This window comes from Colias eurytheme, chromosome 6, assembly GCF_061535395.1.
Source record: "Colias eurytheme isolate Ceu_HAF_F1 chromosome 6, ilColEury1 Martin Lab GWU primary, whole genome shotgun sequence".
Classification (NCBI taxonomy): Eukaryota; Metazoa; Arthropoda; class Insecta; order Lepidoptera; family Pieridae; genus Colias; species Colias eurytheme.
The window spans coordinates 11,622,138-11,639,309 of record NC_142985.1 but is presented as its reverse complement, the minus strand read 5'-3'; the positions used below and the strand labels follow the sequence as shown (position 1 = coordinate 11,639,309).

Genomic DNA, 17,172 nt, shown 5'->3' with positions numbered 1-17,172 from the left:
AGGTGCGGTGCGGTCGTGTGGCGAGTCGGTCGCACCGCACGAGTACGGTGGTCCGGTCGCACCAGTTCGAACGTCTGTTTATAATTTTAAGTTATAAACAGACGTTCGAATTTGGTACGGACCGCACCGTGACCTTGGTGCGCTCCGGACCATATTCGATCATGTGTACAGTGGTCCGCCGGACATAATTATTATTATTGACGGTACGGTTGGTTCGATGGTTTTTTCATCCGAACTTGGTGCGGACCGTACCAAATTCGCGCGTGTGGACGGGCGATCGCACCGGACAGCGCATTAGTCATAGACTATATACTTATTACAGCTTTAGTCATAGTTCTACCGCCAAACAAAACGGACGTCGGTCGATCGTTATCAATGGCGATGGCGTCGGATGACGTGGCTAATACTGAAAAAAGATTAATAATATAAATTTTAGAACTCTACAAAGATTTATGATATGACTGCATATGTCTGAATGAATCCCTGTCTTTTAAATATAATTTTGCCCATTCTTTTCTCTTCGTTTTCTTCTTTTCAATGGTTGTAACTTGTACTTGTACTTGTACCAAAAGAAGCCTTGAACTGAGGTCTACATGTGAAAAAAATACAACATTCTAACCACGAATTTATTACGAGAAATAGATTTTCAAAGAATTCGGTTTGACTTTTAATGAGATTACTATGATCAATGCTCGAAATATTCACAAAACAAGTCAATAACTGCGTTAAAAACAACCGACTTCAAACTTGCACTTGCAACATTTACAAATACAGACAAAAATGCTCATAAAATAAAAACTACTGGGCCTATCCGAATAAAATTTTTATGGGACCAATTCGACACCATCCCGCATCGAACAAAAAAAGAATCACGTGAATCGGTTCAGAAACTACGGAGTAATCGGTGTACATACATAAAAAAAAAAAAAAAAACATACCGGCCGAATTGATAACCTCCTCCTTTTTTTTGAAGTCGGTTAAAAAGGAGATTAATTTGTATTAATTTGATATTATTGAATTGTCTTATAAATCTAAGATATTTTTTTTGTTCAGTTAATTTATTACATATAAAGATTGTTATAAATTAACCTTTTACCTACATATAATAATATATTGAAATATCGACTATAACTAACGACTAAAACAAACAAAAACTTGGTAATAGATAGATGATATATATAATTTTGTTTACTAGGGACAACCCTGACATTCTTTGAAAATCTATATCTCGTAATAACTTCGTGGCTAGAATGTGGTATTTTTGTCACATGTAGAACTCAGTTCAAGGTTTCTTTTGGTACTAAACAGAGCTTCTACTAACGCCTGCATATAATATAAAAAAATAAAAACGAAAATCAGTAAAAATTACAATACTTTCGCCTCTATCGACAATATTGAAAATTTCAAAAAGGGATAATTTGCGCCTTTAATCACTTCATATATTAGCAACATAATAAATTATCTTGTCACTAGTGTATCTATTTTTTTATACGAATTTATTTAGCTCAGTCGGCCGCGAAAATTCCAATATTTTAAATGTTTTTTTAAAATCGTAAATTTAATCGTAATTTTTAAACTAAGAATATTTACTTTGTGCGGCAATGCCTGGACGGATAACCGAAACAGATTGAATATTGAAACTGTAAAGGCGAAGCTGCAAATTAATTAAATGTAATTTTAAATTATCGTGCAAAGATTTTTATACATTCGCTTTAGAAAATGAAGAGCTATTAAAAGCTGTTTCTTCCAACAGCAAATATAAATGCCAAAAATAAATTTTCTCTATTTAACATTGCTGTTTTAATTATCTCCCGTAAAAAATAACTAAAACTCGTATTTTTGATGCTGTTAACCCTTAAATCAAATACTGGCAACCCTAGGTGCGGTGCGGTCGTGTGGCGAGTCGATCGCACCGCACGAGTACGGTGGTCCGGTCGCACCAGTTCGAACGTCTGTTTATAATTTAAAAACCATCAGTCCCACAATGTTCAAGAACGTTTTCGATAAATACTATCCTACTACCTGAGCCTACTACTAATAATATCGTTATTTAGGAGTAATAAAAATACGAAAATAAGTTTATTATTTTCACGATAAATTATAAAAGTTTCTTATTTACATGTCTGATCTAATATAATATTCACTTTGCTCAAAATTTAACGTATTTTCAAATGATGCTAATTAACAAATTTAATGGAAAAATCGGTACTGGTAAAACCCATTGGTTTACAAGTTCACATTCATGAACGTTACTATATCTACGTCATCACTCACCAATTCAATTCATCTGTCAATTGTCATACAGTCATTCACGATCACGATTCTATCTCGGTGAAGTTTATTTTATTTGCGAAAACAATAAATTGGAAATTCGTGTGTAAAATTGAAGAAAATCAATTCGTTCAAGTTTTAAATGATTCAATTACTTTAATCATAATGTCGAAGTTTAGTGCTATAATATCTAATTACAAATTAGATACATTTTTCATTTTATTATCGCTGATAAATTGTATTTCTGCTCGTAGAGTATGTATCATTATTTAATTAATAAATAAATCCAATTTTCATTATGTTAATACCCTTAATAATTACTTTTAGTATCCAGAAGATGGATATTTTTCAAGGAGTTTCTTTGACGAGCGAGAACAATACGCTAAAGTGGATGCTGCTCTTGGAAAACTTGTACATTGTAAGTTTGTTTACGTTATCATTTCATGAATATAAAAACTGATCAATAATAACAATGAATATTTTTTATTTTATTCATGTAAAACGTAATTTTTAGATACAAATAAGATATTCCATTCATTGCACTTTTTCGTAAATATTTTTGAATAAATTTTCTTTGCTAAACAGGAGATATTGCTTGACATAACATTATTAGTTTATTTCTAATAATATTTTTGGCTAAAATGTACCTTAAGGGCCATCGAGTTGGGCAACCAAAATTTTTTTGGAGAAAGGTCTATGCCTAAGTAACTGACCCGTAAAATCTTAATCGGCGGAGATTTATAGTTTTTTAGAAATTAATTATCAAAGTTTCATAATTTTTCATACAATTTCGAGCAACCATCTTGACATTTGTATTTTTTGTTGCGTTTCGTTTTTGCAAGTACAATTCTTGTAAAATGTAATTTTTTTCAATGATGGAATATTATGTATTCAATATTAAGCTGCGAAAGTCCGAATCTAGCTAAAAAACGTTACGCTAAAATAAGCATTGCATTATCATAAGACTTGCCACAGAACCGAAGCTGTCAACCCCGAATTCCACGTGGTCTTGTCTGCCCTACCCCTAGAGTGTATGTAAAAAGCCGGAGGCGCGGAGGGAGAGCAGCCCTCGCCCGCCGTGACAAAGCTCGGGAGCCGTGCGGAGCGGAGCGGCTGAGGCTGGTCGCTGAAGGCGACCAACAAGCCGAAGCTGCGAAGCGGAGTACGGGCGACCGTGCTTTGTCACGCAAGGGCGGAAGGGCTGCACTTCCCGTAGCGCCGGAGCTAAGGCAGTGTCTGACACAATATAAAAATCGATTTCTGAAAAATCGATTTTTTTCAAATTTGTATTTGCAATGTAAATATAAATCCATTTTTATGTAGCCCAAGAATGGTACCATAATATACAATCTCTGGGATCTCTTATCAGTAAAATCAGGATTTTTTTTAGTTCAGGGAATTCGATAATATTGTGAGTACATTCAGTTAATTCTAAATATTTTTTTTTTACCATAAAAGAAAAAATCGAAAGTCGATTTGAGATCGAGCACACCAATTGGGTTAGCCCGCTTTGAGTAGCAGATCTGAATCGGAGCACCCTGACTTGAGTCAAATTAGGTCACTTTGAGTAGCAGATCTGAATCAGAGCACCCCAACTTGAGTCGATTTAGGTTACATTGAGTAGCATATCCGAATCAGAGCACCCCAACTTGAGTCGAGTTAGGTCACTTCGAGTAGCAGATCCGAATCGGAGCACCTCGATCCCACGTGGTTTTGTCTGTCACACAACTAGAGTGTTTTTGTAAAGCGAGGGGGTGACGAAGCGAGTCTTCTGGCGAAGCCCACTCGTTTCCCCCTCCTTAAAAAAGTTTACATTTTCACCCGAAACTATTAAAAAAAATGTCAAAAATTACTGTATTTTATGTTTTATTCTTATCCCCCCTCCTTTTTCCAACCCTCCCTGCCAAATCTCCTCTCCATTACCCCCTTTTTCCTATTACATTTCGTAACATAACCTCAAAAATTGTTTTGCATTTTTCTCGAAAAGGGGGGGGGGGGTTCCGAACCTCCCCTTTCACAGAGGGGGTTCCTCTCCCCCCCTCCACACCTCCCCCCCCCTTTACCCCCCCTTCAACGGCCCTTAAAGTACATTTTTACCATATTTGTAGCACCAAAACTGGTGAGTGATTGGCCAGATCCCTCAGTGAAAATGGGCCAAGTGTCCGGAGTAGCCATAGATTCGTCTGGGCAAATTCACGTCTTTCACCGAGCCTCAAATGTATGGGATGCAAGCACATTCAGTATTAGGAATGTGTATCAGGGTATAGGAGAAATTCCCATTGCAAGTCCAACAGTTTTGGTGTTTAATAATACTGGTGAATTAGTGGATTTGTGGGGAGAAAATCTGTAAGTAAATCTGTAATTAATTGATTAATAAGTATATAATATTTTTCTTTTAAAGAACGGAGTATTATCACTGTTATTAGATATTAAAATCTTGGTATTTTTTTATTTCATTTACACATTCTAATTCATGTATGCAGATAGCCAACATTTTAGAGCAGACAAATATTATACATTATTCATTTTTGCACGCCTCATAAGCGAAGCGTTGAGGTGGGTACTACTGTCACTTCGCGCAAAACATCTGATTTTTCAAACTTAAAATGTCTTTACGTATCATACATTGCACTTGTAAGATAATACATACACACACATATTAAGAAAAAACACTATTTTTAACGTTCATGATATTTTTGATGTCATTTTTAGGGTTCCGTAGCCAAAATGGCAAAAACGGAACCCTTATAGTTTCGTCATGTCCGTCTGTCCGTCTGTCCGTCTGTCCGTCTGTCACAGCCGATTTACTCGGAAACTATAAGTACTACAGTGATGAAATTTGATGGGAATATGTGTTGTATGAACCGCTACAAAAATATGACACTAAATAGTAAAAAAAAGAATTGGGGGTGGGGCCCCCCATACATGTAACTGAGGGATGAAATTTTTTTTTTCGATGTACATACCCGTGTGGGGTATCAATGGAAAGGTCTTTTAAAATGATATAAAGTTTTCTAAAAAACATTTTTCTTAAAGTGAACGGTTTTTGAGATATCAGCTCTCAAAGTCGTAAAAAGTATGTCCCCCCCCCTCTATTTTTATAACTACGGGGTATAAAATTCTAAAAAAAATAGAGGTGATGCATGCTAATTAACTCTTTCAACGATTTTTGGTTTGATCAAAGTATCTCTTATAGTTTTTGAGATAGGTTGATTTAACTGTAATTTATTATATTTGCTGCTACGGAACCCTTTGTGCGCGAGCCCGACTCGCACTTGGCCGGTTTTTGTTATTTAAACTAGTTAAAAAACAGTTTAAAAAAGTTCTGTCTTGGACGTCCGTGTGTCTGTATGTGCGGATCCTTTTTCTTGTTAACACGATAGCGACCGAAATACTTTACTAATCGAGTCTTTTTTTTTCTCTTACGCTTGAGTATGCTCAGGAATAGAACCCTTTCATTTTTCAGGGTCTGATTCGATGTGGTTTAATTGTTATTAAATAAACAAAAATAATAATTAATAAATATTTATTAAAAAAAATTATGAGGCGTGCACTTTTGGATTTTCCAAAATATATTTATGACTGCAATTAGCTTCAGCATGAATTTACAAAGACTTAAAAGACTTCTAGACTAGAGTAGATAATTTTTGAAACAAAAAAAAATCGCAGTCGGATGAAACCCATTATAAAAGGAGGGGAATATGATAAAAATGTAAGGAAAAATAAATTACGGTCAATCCGAGTTCGGGAAGTGGGAGGGGGGAGCTTTTAATAGAAAAAAATGGTCTCTCTCGATTTCCGACAAAACTACAAGTCCTACGGAAAAAAGTTCAATGGCAAAGTTGTAGGTAATAAAATGATCTACAACTTTTGTATTAACAATTTTTTCACATAACCTCAAAATTTTGGGTGAAAAATTCAAAAAACCAAGTTTTTGGTTTTTTATTTTTATCTACTTCAAAATTTATTGTTTTTCTACGAAATTTGGTGAACACTTACTTTATTATGTTCCAAATACACTGTAATTTATTTGATTGAAAATATTTATTTTTTCGCCTTATTTTGAATTAATACCAAAAAAAACAACCTAATTTTCAATCGAAAAGTCACCCGTCAAAATATCAGCTTTTTTCAAAAACTTGGGGTGCCTTTTATTCATTGAAATCTCTACTTTCATATGGTGTAAAAAAAATAAACACCACCATAGTAAATGTTCTCAGGAAATGCATACAAACAGTGTGAAAATCATTGAGATAATATTAATAATGGAGCAGACACCACGAACAAAATCTGTGCGCCAAGATGGCGGCGCGGGGCGCGCGAATGACGGCTAGACAGTCATAGATTATGCGATGTCACTGACTCACCGCTATAGAGGCGACACTTTGTTTCTTTCTGTTTATTTTATTGGGTGCCACTCCTTACATGCACGTTGACTTGAAATTTTCTTTGTACTTACTTAATATTTATTTTAGATATAAACTGACTTTACTACGCGGGGCTAACAATATCTGGCATATAATATAGGATGAGGAGGATCAATATGGGCTATGGGAAGTTTCATTCCTTACAAATTGAGCCTTTTTTAGAAAAAAAATAAAAGCCGTGTAAAAATTGTGTTTATTTATATTTAGTTCATCATCCTCAGAACATGTTCCCGGCTCAGAAATTGCTTGTATTGTTCCAGTTTAAAAATAGCACACCTTCGGCTAAAATGCAATGCAATTGTAGCACACCTTCGGCTAAAATAAATATAATAATTATAATGTTAGTGATGGCTAAAATAATATTTTATTTGTTATACAAATCCGTAAAACTTTATTATTATTACTAACATCAATACAAGGAACAGCAGACTTCTTTAGAATACGCCTTCCCGCTTTTGTGGTATATTTATCCTCATCGCGAAAATGCAATGAACAGACGCTAGTTCTATCGGATGGTAACCAGGTTTCTTCACTGCGGTTGTTTTGGACAAATTTTACCCATTTTTCCCTTTCTTCACGACCCAGACATGGAAACCTTGAATAGAAAAAATATTAATCTCTGAACTAGCGGTCCGCCCCGGCTTCGCCCGTGGTACATATTTCGCAATAAAAAGTAGCCTATGTTTTTTCTCAGGGTCTAAAGATTGTCTGTGCCAAATTTCATCAAAATCGGTCCAATAGTTTATGAGCCTATTTATTACAATCAAACAAACAAACAAAGTTTTCCTCTTTATAATATTAGTGCAGATAAATAAATAATAATTCAATTATACGTTCAAGTCAGTAGCTTATACAATATCAATTAAAATTGATTAAAATCAATTAACAAAAAAAAAATTGGTGATTAAGTAATTGATTTTCATATTTCATGATTTCACCTTTTTTCAATTAACAACCAGTCTATGCTTTTCTAAATATGTAAAATTATTATTTTATACTATAAAAATATACGCCAGCAAATATTACTAACAACACTTATTTCATGCCCAATGTCATATCTTAAATTTTTAATCTATGACAAATGACGCAAAATGTCGCCCGCCAAAAATTTTGTTCTAACTAAGTTTTAAAAATTATTATCTAGTTACTTACTGATTGAAAAGTTATTCCTTTGCACTTTTCCGTATTATTTGTATTATTTGTGCAATATCGTAACACACACGTAGGCATATTTGATGCGTTTCACTTTAAAACAAATAAAAAATGAGCGTGACGTTCGCGCCAATGAGCGAGCAAGCGACTGAGTGCAGTTACGCCACATGACGTATGTTGAGTGGAACATAAGTGGTGTAGGCGGTATCGACTCCATATTAATATTATCTCAATGGTGAAAATTAGCTTTTACTAAATCAGGCACACTTCTCGAACTACCTGAAATGTTTTTATCGACATCATTTTGCTTTTGAATATGCTGTAAAATATTAAACTTAGAACAGATAATTATTTTTCTTTTGAAATATTACCGAAAAGCCGATAAAAGAGAAGATATAGAGTTCGAGAAGTGTGCCTGATTTAGTAAAAGCTCATTATCACACTGTTTGTATGCATTTCCTGAGAACATTTACTATAGTGGTGTTTATTTTTTTACACCATATGAAAGTAGAGATTTCAATGAATAAAAGGCACCCCCAGTTTTTGAAAAAAGCTGATATTTTGACGGGTGACTTTTCGATTGAAAATTAGGTTGTTTTTTTGGTATTAATTCAAAATAAGGCGAAAAAATGAATATTTTTAATCAAATAATTTATAGTGTATTTGGGACATAATAAAGTAAGTTTCCACCAAATTTCGTAGAAAAACAATAAATTTTGAAGTAGATAAAAATAAAAGACCAAAAACTTGGTATTTTGAATTTTTCACCTAAATTTTGAGGTTATGTGAAAAAATTGTGAATACAAAAGTTGTAGAACTTTTAATTACCTACAACTTTGCCATTGAACTTTTTTCTGTAGGACTTGTAGTTTTGTCGGAAATCGAGAGAAACCATTTTTTTCTCTTAAAAGCTCCCCCCTCCCACTTCCCGAACTCGGATTGACCGTAATTTATTTTTCCTTTTATTTTCATCATATTCCCCTCCTTTTCTAATGGGTTTCATCCGACTGCGATTTTTTTTATCTTTTCATTATTTTTAAAGGCTTCTACCCCAGTCTATTCCTTGTTAAATGGATTATCACTCACAAAAATTTAGATTATTACACATAAAAAAACATTTTCAGTTCAAACCAGTATTTCTTGATATTACCCTGTTCAAACAAATCAAACTCTTCAGTTTTATAATATTAATTTAGATATCAGTATGCATCATTATATAATCAATGCAACCATAATCATAATAAACATAAACCTTTTAATTAAATAGTACATTTATTTAAGACCTTAGAAATACAGCTTCAAAATAGTGGTGATGTGCTATTATTACTTCATAATAAAATCTATTCATATTATCTTATACAGATTCTACATGCCCCATGGTATAACTGTGGATGCATCAGGGAATGTGTGGCTGACAGATGTAGCCCTCCACCAAGTGTTCAAGTTTACACCAGACAATAGGAAGGAGCCTGCGCTCAAACTTGGAGAGAAGTGAGTTATTATGAATATAAAATCTTAGACAAGAATGTCATTAATAGGAATTAATTTATAACTGTAGCTTTCTGCCTACATGGTCAAATGAAAAGATTTTAAATAGCCTAACCCTGGGGTTTTACTTGCATAGTTTATCCAGTCTCATGAAATATCTAAGAAAAAATATTTTTCAGCTTTAACCCATTGAGCCCCAAGCGGTCCGATCAGTCCCAGTCACAATAGATTTTCTATTGTGTCTGTGGTTCCGGGGCTTGAGTTATTAAAAATATCTTTGTGTCAAATTTTATCTTAATCGATTCAGTGGTTTAGACATAAGAAAAACAATAGATAGTTAATTTCACATTTATAATATGTGTAGGGATTAAAATAGCTACTCAATCAGTGAAATCTTGTGTAAATAGGTCAGATGTTGATGATAAATTTTCCATACAGACATATAGATGTTTATTTATTAGTATATACTGTTATCAAGAGACTAAAGTAAACCCTTACTTCACACTTATGTGTGTAGTCAAAGAAATTGTTTATACATATATTATGAAATGTTGAAGTTTCTTCTTGGAAAGATGATACGTTTTTGTTATACTCAATTTTTTTAATATTGCCATATTTTGAATCTTAATAAAAAATACTCATTCAAATCCGGTCTTCCATTTACTTCTACAATTATTTTGTTAATTACCTTCTAGATAACTTAATTGTATAACTAGTCACAGTAGTTAAGTTATAACTAACCCAACATTCTTAAATAGATTTGTGCCCGGCGATGACGACGAGCACTTCTGCAAGCCCAGCTCAGTGGCGGTGCACTCTAGTGGTGACTTCTTCGTAGCAGATGGCTATTGTAACACAAGGATCATTAAGTATAAGGCAGATGGGACTAAGATACTACAGTGGGGACGACGTGAGTCATAATTTAATAGATAAACTTGCTTACAATTACTATTTAAGTAGATTTGTTGATGGTTTAATACCAACAATCAAAACTTAATGATTTTTGAGTGGGATTGTTTTTTTTTTTTTCATCTTTTGTTAGCAAAGATAAAAATTCATCTTGTAATACAATCGGCATCACTTGTTTTTCACACTGCCGTGTTCTTTTTATGCTGCTTATGTAAATATGTAAATTTAGCCCTTATAAATTGTGACCAATATTATATCATCACATTCTACGGTAACCGATACAGTTTTATTTGCAAATATAATAAAAGATAAGTTGTATATTATTTATTCTATCATTTTTTATTTCATCACATTTTACGGTAACCGATACAGTTTTATTTGCAAATATAATAAAAGATAAGTTGTATATTATTTATTCTATCATTTTTTTTATCTATTTCCTTATATTTTTTTCCCAAGTTATCCTTTAACTTATCCATAATTTCCTCAGGCACCGGTCAAACACCGTTCACTCTTAACGTACCACACGCGCTAACGATAGCCGAAGATAAAAACGCAGTTTGCACAGCTGATAGAGAGAGAGGCAGGATCGCGTGTTTCCGAGCTGACAACGGGACATACATACACTCGTATTCGCATTGGCTGATTGGACGGAGGCTCTTCAGTGTTGCCTATTCGCCTATACAGGGTGAGCTTTTTTGTGTGTATGTTTGTGTAGTGAAATGTAGAAGAAATGTGGTAGCTGATTGTTATGTGATATGATTAATAAAGTCTAGTAAGGTTAATATATTTAATTGTAATACATACATTAATTTATAAGTGACCGTATATCAATGTGTAAAAAATGTACAGTGGCAGTATATGTGATAGATCATAGAATATTGAACGTACTCGGTACTTAACACCTTTCTAACCATAAAGGTATGGAGAAAATAAAGAGTTTTGATTTGATTTAAATATTTTAAATTCTGGGTTCTCTTATTGAATAAGATGGGACTTGGTTCAATTTTCTTTATAAATACAAATCGCCTATAAGAAAAATGGTTTAGTAAAATAGACGTAGAACGCATTTGTATTTTTAAGTATTAAAAACAATAAAATAATTTAGGTGGCCGCCTCTACCTAGTCAACGGGCCAGCCCTCACCGGTATACCCGTTCGGGGCTACGTCATAGAATACACGTCCGGTCGTCTCATACAAACATTCGCACCGGGAGATTCGTTCAGAAACCCGCACGATGTCGCCGTATCGCCAGATGGCAGCACTGTGTACGTCGCGGAACTCGATCCGCACAAAGTGTACAAATTTCTGGACGAATCCTTGTTGTTGAAGAATGAAACGGTTGGGAATGATGTTACGACTGAAGTCCTGCCCGCCAAGCCTACGGCCACTGTTGGTAAGTAGTTTTGGAACACCCTGTATATAGTGTTTTTGTACAGTAATTGTACTTGTATATTTTATACAATTATTGAACTCAAACTCAAACTCAAACTCAAACATTTATTTATTCAATTAGACTTCTTCCAGAAGCACTTTTGAATCGTCATTACATTCTTTAAATTTACCACCGATTCGGAAAGCAGTATCTATGGAGAAGAACCGGCAAGAAACTCCATAGTTGCTCTTTTAAAGTCATGTCCATATACAATATAATTTTACATTACATGTTACTTACATCTAACTACATAATATTATATATTATCATAATATGCCAAAGAACTGTCCTGTTATTCTTACGCGACAACCCTCCATGGATTTTCATCTTCCATATATTCCTTAATGCTGTAGTAGGCTCTCTGAACTAATACATTTTTTAAATAAGTTTTAAATTTAACACTACTAAACTCTTTAATACTATGAGGAATTTTATTGTAAAAACGTATACCTTGGCCCATAAATGAATTTTTAACTTTAGCTAACCTATAAAATGGCATTTCAATTTTATTTCTATTCCTGTTTATTGTATATTGTTTTGTGTATATTGTTAGGTAAATTCTTTGGATAGGTTTATAATCTGAAGATTAAGTGTCGGATTTACTTAGTGCAAAAATATTATGTATTGTAAAGGATTAACAAAATTTAAACTTGGAGATCTCAGTGAATTTTTTTATTATTTTAAGCATCTATATTGATTTATTTACACTCTTATCTATTTTCTCAAAAACTAATATAGTATGTGTATAGTATTAATGTATTACGTGATCGTTTAGAACAGCCGTTAGTGACTAACATCGTCCGCAGAGGCTAGCAATGTGAGCGTGACACTTGGGTGGGAAGTTTTGGTACGAATTATTTAATATAATGTACTTGTTAATGGCTTTGAGGGTAGCGGGGTGAGGTTTGCATGTTGTGGTAAACATGTATTTACTAACTCAAGAATGAATGTAAGTGACTAACCACGTTAGCAGGGGTAAGCAGGGTGCTCGTAGGGCATAAAATAGTTGGGAGCATGTTGTGCGTATAAAACAAATTTTTATCTGTGTATTTGCAAAGTTTAATGAGATGTGTGTGTAAGGTTAATATTAAAATTACGCCCAAAATTGATTTTAAAATTAAATTACTTTTTAATCTACTCTATACTCAAAAAAATATGCTAGTGCTTTGATAAAAGGTAGCCTATGTTCTTTCTCAGGGTCTAAAGATTGTCTGTACCAAATTTCATCAAAATCGGTTCAGAGGTTTAAGCGGGAAAGCGTAACAGACAGATAGAGTTACTTTCGCATGTATAATATTAGTAGGGATGAATAAGAACGGGTGTTAGTAACTAACCGCGTCCGCAGAGGTGAGCGGCGTGAGCGTGTCGAGCGGGTGGGAGTGGGGTTTCATACGATCCATTAAATAACTTTAAAAGTCGCGTCCGCTCTATATTCCAACAACCGCATCCGCAGAGGTGAGCGGCGTGAGCGTGTCGAGCGGGTGGGAGTGGGGCGGCGCGGCGGGCGGCGCGCTGGGCGCGGGCGGCGCCGCGCTGCTCGCGCTCGCCGCCGTCGCGCTGCTCAACGCGAGGAACCGCGGTAAGCGATACGATGAGAGTGATGTGTACGCGGAGGAGTAGGGTTGCCACTTGATGGTTAAACAAAAAAAAATATAGAAAAAGTTCGAACACAAGGAAGGCGATTTTTTTCTCATTTATAAAGCATTTGGGTGCTATAAAACGTGTAAGAAATCAATCACGAGACAGGTCAATATTTTTCTGTTCTTTAAAAATATCTCATTTATAAAACACTTTTTAATGTGCTTTTATTGGAAATTTTTGATGGATAGAAAAAATTCTATCATGAGATGGGATTTTATGTTTTTTTTTTTTCATTTATAAAGCATTTAAATGGTATAAAACGCTTTAATTAACTACAGCTGTATATTTGTAATTGTAACCAAGTCCTTTTGACCGCCTCAGACTCAATTTTGGCATACTACAAGCAATTAAATTCAAACTTTGTACCTTTATAAAAAAAGTGGCCAAATAATTTTATGAGGGCTAAAGCGTGCTTTTTTTGTTGTTTTTCTTACTTTATTTATTTTACGAGGTTTCCTACTTGTTGAGCAACAGTTGAGCAAAAATGTTGTCTCATGTCTGGAACCAATTCGCAGAATTGCCAGCAACAACTCCTGAACGTATTAATTCAACTTTGTTGTTCAACAAATACTAATACGAGGCTTTAGTGGGTGGCTATAATATGGTTCAGATTATAGTTTCGTATATCTAATTCTTATATTTTTTTTTTTATTTGTAATTGTATTTTTTTTATATAATATGTTGGACAGCATGTCACTTATAGTATATTAAGGACGTTTACTTCAATGGTTAAGTGTGGAGTTATACAGTTAACGAAGGTTAAACGTAGAGTATGTGCTAGTAGCTCAGCATGTAATATGCTGTACATTAATTAACAGTCATATAACATGATTATTTAACAGAGGCTTACATGGTTAACTGAACTGCATCTAACTTTAGTTTATTACAGTTGTTTATTATGATTTAACGTGTAGAAATATGTAATTTTACATAACACTACTTAATTTATTAATAATTAATGAGATAATATTTAGTTTTCGAAAAATCTGAGTATTATTTGTGAAACTTTACGGTAACCGTACAAAAAATGTGATAATTTAATAAAAAATCAAGCACAAATTAGTGGCAACCCTTACAAATACACAAAATCGTCACAAATTGTACCTACATCGTTTAATAAGCAACGAAGTATTTAGTCGTTTAAAATAAAAAATATATGAACTAATATACACTAGAAGTATTAGATGCATATTACATTGGAATATTAATTAGCAGTCTTTCTGTTTCGATTGAATAAAATCTCTTTAAAAAATTATAACTTTATCAGTCAAGACAATCATAGAGAAAACTGTGTAACTATCTTATTATATTCATTTAATTGGATTTCAATGTATAAACTTATTATAACCAATTACTTCGATAACAAAAGCGATTAAAGACAATTAATATGATAGCCTTTAGCTTTTGCTCAGAGTATTTCAAGGAAACAATAAAATTATACTATTTGTGTATTGAACTGTGTTGCTTATTAAATGAAATGTCTCTTTTAAGGTATTTATAATCTATATTATGTGAATTACACAAGTGACGGTATTCTAAAAGGTTAAAAAAAAGCTTAGGTACTAATTATGATAAATTAATATAGTGTTGCTGTACCTAATGTTTAAAACGTCATTTGAGTAATTCGTAATTTTTAAATTGTTTTTTTTTCTTAGTAAGAAATTCAATTTGTTTTTCCTATCGCACAATTTTGTTTGCATGCCTGTGTCCAGTTCCATATTTTTTTTTTCGTTATTACGGTGTACATGAGCATTCCAATTTAAAAAAAAAAAACAAATAAATGTTTTTTTTTTATATTAAGTATTCATGCAAATGCATGACTGGAAAATTTTATTATTGTTAAAAATGAATTCATGGATTTGAAATCCATTGACCATGAGATTAATTGTATTGTATTTATTCTATTTTTTATATATTATACAATATAGAATGTTATACAAATGGCATAAAGATATAAAATCGTCATAATATGAGATATATATCATATAAGTAAACTATGTATTGAATGATAAAAATGAAGCTAATGAAATCTGAATAATTTTAATAAATTTAAATTATGATCTCTTAAAGTTGATCTGAAAATAATTTATTATTTCTACATTATGTTGATTTTAATTTTTATTTAAGAACTCAAATGTATGAAATGAAATCTATACGAAATGTGCTGTTTATATTTTTTCATTTTATTTTTATTTACAAACTTGTTTAGTTGTAAGACATATTGAGATCGTCCAAGTATACCTGCGTTAGTTGTAATTGTGATTGTAGCTTATTTACTGAAATATATTTATTGGTGAAGCTTTTTGTGTTTTTATTTTATCGCACCTTTGCATGTTTGTCTTTATGTTTGACTTCATTTTATTTTAATTTGCAAATTATTGTTGAACTACACCATAAAAATAAGATTTTGAGTAGAAGTTAAAGGAGCGAAATTTTATTGATATTATGAAAATCTTCGTAAATTGAGAATTTAAAATTAATAGCAAGTTTTGCATTCTGATTTTGGTATTATTTTGTGGAGAATCTATTAGTCGACTCACTAGTCGAGTCGAGTCGTCTGGCACCGATCGGGCCCCTTGGGGCTCAATGGGTTATGCAGAATATTATTTTATCTATGGTTATTTTGTTCTAGTATTTGTTATGTTTATATATTTTAAAATACAGAAATGGGTTAATAATTTAATAGTAAGATCCACATTTCGAATTATTTTTTTAAATATTAATATAGGACGTAAAGGTGTATCTCGTCGACGCTGGGAGTACGGGCACGGTGAGTTCAAACTACGGAGGCTTCTAGATCGACGACGGTTCACGCGAGTACATTCCGATGATTCTGACGAAGAGCCCGCTCCTATGCTACCAACACACCCTCCAGCTAACGCCTGATCCTATATGACTCGAACGTAATATTTACAAGCATGTCGTGGTCACGCTTGAAAAGCAATCAATGTTTCACGATAACATTTTGTAACTGGCAACATTTATAACTTTCAGAATTTGACGTACGTCAATATTGACCAATGGTGTCGTTCAAAACGGTTACTTTTAAATTGTAATCGTTTATTGGATATTCAGTCGCCAGCAAAATGGTCTCCGAGATCGTTCCAAATTCAAATATATGATTAGATTTCGACGTTTTAAACGACTATTGGCTTGATTAATTGAACTGGATTAATATTTTACTGATAAGTAATTGGGTTATTTAATAGGTATTATAAAGACTAAAGGATTGGGCCCACAATGTAGATAGTTCAATATTGTAGTTTTGCATATGAAACGTACGCTCTATGTTCCCGAAATAAGTTACCATGTTACCATATTATTTATATGGAAATTTGTGTATAGTTTATTTCATAATTTCACATGTTTTATAATATAAAGGTAGATACTAGATAGACCAAAGCAAATTGGCTTCTTTAAAATCGTTGTGTAATAAAATAATAAACACTAGTAGACGTTAATGGAATTAATAGATAAACATCCTAGCATAAAAAAAATGTATGCGTGTACTTAAGAGTACACACATAAGAAGTGAAACTTCTTTATGACCTTAAAATGTCACGCGTACGGCGTAACGCAAAAATGTCACGCGTACGGCGTAACGCAAAAATGTTACACTAAATTTTTGTCCAACCCCGATAAAGAAGTTTCACTTCAAAAACTGAAGTGTTTACTTATAAAACTATTTTCGTATGTAGCTACCAATAAGTGAAGATAGATCTAGCTTCTTACATATCCAATCTTTCTTATATTTTATCCCTTTATAATCCGGGATATTTTTCCAATTTAATTCCTATCTAGCTAATTTACCGTGACGTACCTATAATTTCTTTCTCTTACAAATTTTCG

At 33.1% G+C, this 17,172-nt stretch overlaps 1 protein-coding gene across 4 annotated transcripts; it reads left to right on the top strand.

Annotated features, from left to right (window-relative positions):
- Nucleotides 1-2,320: 2,320 nt before the first annotated feature.
- Nucleotides 2,321-15,625, top strand: LOC149908048 (peptidyl-alpha-hydroxyglycine alpha-amidating lyase 1-like). 4 transcript variants are annotated; one of them, XM_090103177.1, is made up of 9 exons: nucleotides 2,321-2,526; nucleotides 2,599-2,689; nucleotides 4,380-4,617; nucleotides 9,213-9,341; nucleotides 10,097-10,248; nucleotides 10,738-10,935; nucleotides 11,356-11,643; nucleotides 12,458-12,529; nucleotides 13,136-13,212. In XM_090103177.1, exons 1-8 carry the CDS (start codon nucleotides 2,437-2,439, stop codon nucleotides 12,493-12,495), a joined length of 1,224 nt encoding a protein of 407 aa, XP_089959303.1. In that variant the 5' UTR covers nucleotides 2,321-2,436; the 3' UTR covers nucleotides 12,496-12,529; nucleotides 13,136-13,212. The 4 variants fall into 4 exon arrangements, with proteins under 4 accessions (XP_089959303.1, XP_089959302.1, XP_089959299.1 ...); XM_090103176.1 differs by lacking the exon at nucleotides 13,136-13,212 and adding an exon at nucleotides 13,028-13,067; XM_090103173.1 differs by lacking the exon at nucleotides 12,458-12,529 and having other exon boundaries at nucleotides 13,136-15,625.
- Nucleotides 15,626-17,172: the final 1,547 nt, after the last annotated feature.